Raw genomic sequence first — 7,941 nt, 5'->3', positions numbered from 1 at the left:
GACCTAGTTGGGTGTTCAAAAGGGCATTGGAGGCCTACTGGGTGGTGTTGCAGGATGAACAAAGTGCTCAAATTTTAGCTCACATCTGCCCAACATGGAGAGGTAGTGGGAGAAGACCCACATGTCACTCAGAGGTTACCTAAAAGGCTGGCATTCTGGAATTGTTGGCTGACCAGCCACAGCAACATGGTACCTCAATGAATTGATAAATAAATGAGCTCTGACACATCCATTACTGAGTTTGAGATTTGCAGATACGGCAGGTAACTTTGAGTGGACTACGTCATTATCAGATGACTGGCCTCCTGAATGTTACCTAGATGTAAACATGATACAACTTTTACTAATGTATATCATGGAATTCAGTGCGTAATCATATCCAAAAATATGTTTTGTTCATTTTTTAAGGAAAAACATATACTTAAAACAGAGAAACAGGTTTTAATGATATTTGCGAAGTTTTGTGCTATGAAGTACATGTGAATTCTGTCCTTTTTTCAGTTCCTCAGACGGGATATACTCCCTCTGTTTAGCCAGTGTTTGCATGTAGTGTGTTCTCTTTTCCCAGTTAATTCCTCATCTTCCCTCAGAATGCAGGTCTGTCTTCACTTTCTGGGAATCTTTCCTTGGTTTCCCTGAGTTGGTCCATTCCTCTTATCATTTGTTATCATAGCACCGTGTGTTTCTAAATTCAGCATTTATGACAGTATGTGTTCAGTCATACGAATCTTTTAATTGACACTGAACTCCACTGGAACAAAGATTGTATCCCAACTTCCCTACTTTTAATTTGCTCTACGATGATATTCTCAATTCTTAGTAACAAACCTGAAATATAGCAAGTGCTCAATAAATATCTATTTATTGAATGAAAGAATGAATAAGTGAACAAACTTTAAGAGACTTGAACATTTTCTAAGAGACAGATAATAATGTTTATTAAATTTAACTTAAAAATCAAATTTGAAAGAAAGAGACAGATTTGTAGATGTCTACTTTTCTTTCTGTAGCACCACGTGCTTGGCAGGTTCCTTGTAATCCATAACGCCCACTTGCAACAACCCATGTGATGTGAACCACCCAGAATATGACCCAAACCGAACTGTGCATCTCAATACCATCCATCCCACATCTGTGTTGTCTCCCTTTGTGAGTGGCTCCACTTTATCTCCTCCTGGTCACACTTCTTTGCTTAATCCTGATTGCCTCCATGCTATCCTTGTTATTTTCACTCCTCTCCATTCTCACCCCTACTGCCGTTGTTCAGGTGACCGAAGTCATCTGTCATCGTTGGGAAATTTTCCTAAATGCCATTTTAGCCACATCACTCTCATGTTTAAAATCCTTCACTTGCTTGAAAAACAAGACAATTCTTCAATATAGCGCACATAATCAGGGCTCAGCAATTTCTCCTGCCTTGTCTCTTTTCTTTTCTTTGGCTCCTAAGCTTCAGTATCCACTTCCCTCTTATAGGTTTCTGTACATCTTGTACCTGTCTTAACACTAACTTTCTAGTATGTTTTACTAGGTGGTAAGGCAAATACTCTCTCCAATACTCTTTAGCAAAGACATGTAGGATCTTATGCTTTTATTTTTTTCAGATAAAATTTAAAATAAGTACGTCAAGTCTACGTAAACTTTTTGTAGAACTAGGAGGCTGCTACTCAAAATACACCTCTGCCCTCCTCCACCATTTTGTGCATGTGATGCCATGGATTCTTCAGTTTCTAGCAAGAACAAAGGAGATGCTGTTGGGGGTCTAGTTGCCTTAGTCTCTGATCTGCTTCTCTTGCAAGTACAGTGTCTGTTTCCAGACTGAAATATCTCCCCAGGCAAACATATCACTCTGCTAAGAGAGAATTTCTCGGGTTACTGTCATGCGACTAAATGCTGTTGCTGCCTGAAACTCAATAAAACCGGTGTTAACAAATAGTTCTCTAATTAATTATCATATTTTGAATGTTTTCATTTATATTTACAATATTTGCAGATATCCTCTTATAGTCTTATTAGTTTCCTTCTCCTTATGTTTTGGGCTGTGTATTTTGAAGCCACTTCATCTGCTTTCTTCTTTGAAGGACTTTAAAATTTCTCTTCAGCAGTTATCATTTCCAGCATGATAATGAATTTATATATCACTTTTTTAACACACATTTTTAAATATTTTAAGAGTTTTGGAGATATGAGCTCAATGTTTATGCTCTCTACCACCTTGATTTAATCTAGTTTTCTATAAACATCATAATTTAACCTATTTTTCAAACTGATTCCATTTTATATTGTGCTTTTATGATCAGTAAGATACAATTTGAAATAAATAATTTCTTTCCTTTCTTTTCATCTCCCTCCCCAGGTTTTGGTGAAGTAATATGGAACTTAATTCTTTGATTATTATTAACTTTTTTCTGAAATATTAAATAAGTGTGTTAAAGTTTACAAGTACATTTTAAACAATTATTTAGAGTTAACTATATATTTTAAAAATAATTTTAGACCAGTGTTTCTTGCATCATTTCTTGAGTTCTTCATTCAGGTTAATTTTTGGTTTTATTCAGATAATTTGTTTCATAAAGGAGGGAGATACGTGGCATATTCTTTGAGTTGGTAAGTGTTCAAATATGGATTAATTTTGCCCTTGTCAGAGAATAATAATTTTCCTGAATAAAAAATGTTAGAATTATCTCATTACCTCAGAATTCTGAAATGTTTTCCTGTGGCATTGCACATGAGGTATCTGAAACCAATGTCATTCTCTTCTTTGTAAACAGCCAGTATTTGTCTGAAACTTTGTAAGATTTTTCTTTATCCTTGGAATTCAGAAACAATACTGGGATGAGACTGAGTGTGGACCTTTTTCAATAACTTTTATCACTATTCTGTGAGTCCACTGTGTAATAAAAGTAGAGGTTTTAGCTTAGCTTTTGTTTTGTTTTCTCCAAAGGACTTCTATCTCTCAAATGTTAGTGTCTGGCAAATTTCTTGGCACTAGGTGGACTCTGACTGCGTGTTACTTGAATGAATATATGAAAACCAAACAAAGGAATGGCATTTAGGCTGCCTTCAGGCTGCCACAGCAAGCATCAACACAAAGAGCAAAAATAAAGACTCAGCACAGTAATTAATTCTCCCATGAAGACTCCAGTCCCCTAGAGTCACTTCCCTGCCTCCAAAGAAATTCCTCTCCAGTGATACCCCTCCAAGAGGACACCAGTGCTCCTAGATCATGAACTATGAAGGGAAGTTTGCCTGATTGTCCTTCATACCCAGAATGAAGCTTACCCACTAACCTGTAGACACACTCAACTCATTAGGAGTAGGAGTGGGAATCCAAGGCCCCTGTGTGTTCCTTCCAGATCCACTCACACAACATGAGTGAAAATCTACCTGCCTCCCAGTTCACCATTTCCAGGTCAGGCCCACTCATGGACCCTCTCAACGGTAACAAAGGAAACTGAGAAAAAGGACATTTTCTTTAGATTATCTGATAACCTGTATTGCCACTGTTTCTCCTTTTTCACTATGGATTATGGGGATTTGCCTGTGAATTATACAGCTATCCTCAGGATGCATAGTATCTTCTGATAATGATTTTGAGAAGAGCAGAATGAAGAGACAGAGGGGAGACTGAGGGGACAGAGAGAGCAGGCAGGACAAGTGAGAAGAGTTAAAAGTAGACTCCACAGGAAAAAATAATGGGTAAGTTGAGAAAGACAGGGAAAACCAAGAAGAGAGAGAAAGAAAAGCCAGGAAGCTGATGGGAGGAGGAGAAGACCACAGAGAGATAAGGAGTGGAGAGACTGCTGGATAAGCCATTGGGCACATTTGAGGACTTTCCATCACTTCTTTTCACAGAAGAGAACATTGATAACCTAAGTGTGCACTTGATTTTTGCAAGGCCAAAATGTACTAAATTTTCCAGTCAGCCAGACCACAGACTGCAGACTTTGTCATAAGCCAAGACTCCTTTCATAGTAGTTGGCACAACAAAGGTGGTTAGGACGATGCAGACAAGAGCAGGCAGAAAACCTGGAAGCCAGATAGTGGGAGAGGTGGAGGGGAAATGAGAGACCCTGTGGGAAGCCTGTGTCTGAGTGGAGTTTCTCTGACAAGGAAGTGGGCAGAGGGAGAGGTTTATCTGTTTGTATGGCAAGGGAAGTCAGATGAGAGTGCGAGAGGGTTTGGAGGGGAGCCAATATCTGAGTTCTGAGGGCAACTTGTCCTTCTGAGGCATTCTTCACCTAACAGAGCTTCAATGCTGCTCCTGCTACTTCTGCTCTTCAAGAGACTTCTCTGCTATGGAGCAAGCACAGTGGGTAAGAAGAGCCCAGGTGGAAAGATACTGAGGTTGGGCACAGCGGGGTGGAGAAGTTCTGGGGAGGACCTGGGGGGAGAGAAAAATGCTCCTACAGCATGCCCTTGGAGTCTGCATGCTAGGTTACTTCCAGGCAAAGTATCCTTGCCTCCAGTCTCAATTTCTCTCTCTGATTTTGGGGAGAGGAGGCTGGCCTAGGGGGAAGGGGACATGAGCATATATGTAACCTGTGTAACTATCTCCATCCTTTCCCTCCTATGTAGGCTGTCTTCTCCCATCCTTTCACACTCTATCCGCTGGTCATTCTCTCTTTCAGCTCCTCTGCACCTAGGATTCCATCATCCAGCATCAGAAGAGCCCCTCTCCTACTGCTTCATCCAGATCTCCTCCTTTGCCAACCACAGCTGGGCACAAACCCAGAGTTCAGGCTGGCTGGGCGAGGTGCAGACTGAGGTCTGGGACAGTGTCTTGGGCACCATCTGCATTCTGAGGCCTTGGTCCCAGGGTAACTTCAGCAAGGAAGAGTTGAAGAATCTCCAGGCACTATTGCAGTTGTATTTGCATGGTTTCACTAAGCAAATACAGGCCTTTGCCAGTCAGTTTCAGTTTGAATGTGAGTTTCTTGTTCCAAGCTGGTATTTACCTGAGGGCTTTGACCACCTGCCAAAACGGTAGATGGTGTATGGGCTCTGACTGTCATCCAACCTTCCTGACCTTATTTCTTGTCGCCTTTGGCTCATGCTCTCTCCTCTGATTCACGCATCACTACCATTCCCACTCTTCTCCCCACCCTACTACATACACAGAAGGGCCTACAAGTACATATCTCTTCACACCCCTGAATATACCCTCATTTTCTGGATCCTTGGAATAATTGTCTCCTTTTGATCTTCTGCTCTCCATCCCTGGCCTTAGAAACAGCCTTTCCACACCAAGACTCTGACCCCCTTTCTCCCTGATCTGAGTGTTCCCATGGCCTGGCCTGGAACTAGCCACTCCCAAGTGGGCTTTTCGAGACCCGTCTCCTATCTTCCTAGCAGCCTTCCTATCTAGGCGCTCCACATCAATTATTTCCAAATTCCTTTACTACCTTCACATTTTCTTCCCACAAATTTACTTCCTGTTTCCCTCCCCAACTCTAGTCTCCCATGTGATTCCCCAGAAAATTTTCCATCCTTTGAATCTCTTTACTTTCTAGGTTGTTTGCTTTCCCTCCCTGGAATTCTTTCCATATTGATTCTCTCTTCCTTGTCCACCCTCAGACCCCTTTGAGCTCCAGATATTATCTGGCTGTCAAATGCATGCTGGGAAGGCCTCAGGAAGCTTCCTATATGGGGCATATCAAGGATCAGATTTCCTGAGTTTCTGAGGAAATTCCTGGAAGCCATCTCCAGGAGCAGGGAGTCAGGCTCAGAACGTCTGTAGGGTGCTCAATCACTACCGGATTGTTAAAGAAATTGTGCAGAACCTTCTCAGTGACACCTGCCCTCGATATCTGGCAGGCCTCGTTGAAGCAGGGAAGTCAGATCTGGAACGACAAGGTGAGCCCAACCCTCTTCCTCCTCCTATTCCTAGTGCTTTAACTCTTGTCTTTGAGTTTTTTGCTCTTTATCACCCTTTTGAAATATGTAATAAGAGGCCAGAGGGTGAGGTGTATGAGTTTAGAATTGTTTCTGAGACAAGAGAAAGAAGTGATTACTCAATCTGCTAAGGCACCCTGAGTCACTGAGCTCTGGCCTAGGGTGCCCCACTAAATTCCATTTCTCCACATCTTCTTGTCTCTAGTGAAACCAGAGGCTTGGGTGTCCAAAGGCCCCAGTCCTGGTTCTGGCCGTCTGCTGCTGGTGTGCCATGTCTCTGGCTCTGTGGATGCGGGGTGAGCAGGAGCAGCCAGGCACTCAGCGAGGTGACATCCTGCCCAATGCTGATGGGACATGGTGTCTCCGAGTAACCCTGGATGTGGCGGCTGGGGAGGTGGCCGGCCTGACTTGTTGAGTGAAGCACAGCAGTCTAGGAGGCCATGATCTAATCATCCACTGGGGTGAGAAAGGACTGGGGCCCAGCTGGGAAATTATAGTCTTCCTATAGTGCTAGGGCTAATGAGTGAGGAGCTTGGGGAATGGGTAACAATGCTATGAACAAGAGGATAAAAGTGGGAGAATCCAAATAAAGAAGGGTGGAGAACTACAGCAGTTAAATTTCAAGACAAGGGAAGTAGGACATTAGAGGTACTAAAGAGAAAAGAAAGAAGGACCTAGTAATTTGAAGAAAGAGAGAGGGAGGGGGGCGATCAAGGACATAGACTCAGGAGGAATTGAAATGAGGGTTCTGGAAAGTACACATGAAAACTCTGGAAAGGCCCCGTCCCTGTGAAATGAGAATCATTAACAGGTAGAATAGAAAGTGCTTTATAGATTTACATCCTTATTTTATCCCCAACCAGATGGATACTCCATTCTCCCGATATTAATCTGTTTGACTGTAATAATTACCCTGGTCATGTTGGTTGTAGTTGACTCATGGTTTAAAAAGCAGAGGTGAGCCTGTTTCTTCAACTTCTTATCAACTCATTCTTCTTTCCTCTATCTTCTTTTTTTTTTTCCCCTTTTCTCTCTGATTTGCCTTCTTTGAGATCAAGATTCTCTTCTTCTCCCACAGCTCAAATCAGAACGTCATTTCTCCCCATGAACCCAATCCTGTATTTTCCGTAAGAGCCAACATTCAAGACCCCAGGAGTCCAGGACATCAGCTCTGCTTGACACAGGAATTGTGGATCAAAAACAGGTTCTCGAAGAATTGGAAAACAAGCCTAAAGCAACTCTGGTGACATTAATTTTACCTTACACATATAATCGTCTTCTGCTTCTTCTCAAGGATGATTCATACCTGTGAATAAAATATGATTTTGTTAAAACAGCTTGCTCTGGCAGAGATCCTGAATGCTTTGGAAATTTTTTTTTCATCTTCCAGCAATATCTTTCCGCTTAGGCCACATGTTCACCACTATTGATCCTTCTTACTCTAATTCAGACGCCTCTTTCTCATGGAGGCTTCCCTGGATTGTGCAATTGAAAGCTTTTCTGTACTCTCAAAAGTGGACTGATCTTCCTAAATACACTCATCTTTTCCTACTTTGGACAGCAGTTATTTAGGTTTTTACTCTTCTTTGTTCTCTCAGTTGCTTGAAAGCAGGATTTAGGTGTTTGTACTTGTATCTGTGACCAAAAGCTTTACATGGATTCAGAGCCGGCTTTAGGGGAATGTGACTTGTGCAGTTGTTGCCATCTTGAAATTCTTAATAATCTTTGAAGAAGAGACACTGCGTTTTCATTTTGTACTAGCCCCACAAATTATGTAGCTGGTTTGGCATGAATGAGATATTTCTTAATAAATGCTGACTGAAAGAAATTTATTGTCAAATTAAGTGATGTTGTCTTAATCCACAACCTCTCTGACATCTCTGTGTTATTTGGCTGTGTTCTTATCAACACTCGTCCTCTCTCCCTTTGTCTCTCATCCCAGGTGAAAGAGGCAGGTAAGTGCTTCAGACTTCACAGGAACTGGGATGTTTGTGCATCTTTAGAGATATTAAAAGACAATAAATAACATATGAGATGTCTCCTGTCAGA

General features: G+C 41.8%; 1 protein-coding gene across 1 annotated transcript; it reads left to right on the top strand.

Annotated features, from left to right (window-relative positions):
• The first annotated feature begins 4,012 nt into the window (after positions 1–4,012).
• LOC101408367 (T-cell surface glycoprotein CD1e, membrane-associated) lies at positions 4,013–7,579 on the top strand. The gene is given in 7 exon segments (XM_004443820.3): positions 4,013–4,313; positions 4,629–4,925; positions 5,575–5,853; positions 6,098–6,173; positions 6,175–6,353; positions 6,756–6,849; positions 6,971–7,579. Coding segments are annotated over 7 exon segments (1,155 nt in total). The 5' UTR covers positions 4,013–4,252; the 3' UTR covers positions 7,140–7,579.
• Positions 7,580–7,941: the final 362 nt, after the last annotated feature.

This window comes from Ceratotherium simum, chromosome 2 (genome assembly GCF_057802395.1).
Source record: "Ceratotherium simum simum isolate JZ-2026a chromosome 2, ASM5780239v1, whole genome shotgun sequence".
NCBI classification, from domain to species: Eukaryota; Metazoa; Chordata; class Mammalia; order Perissodactyla; family Rhinocerotidae; genus Ceratotherium; species Ceratotherium simum.
The sequence above is the reverse complement of the archived record's forward strand: the minus strand, read 5'-3'. Positions and strand labels throughout refer to the sequence as shown.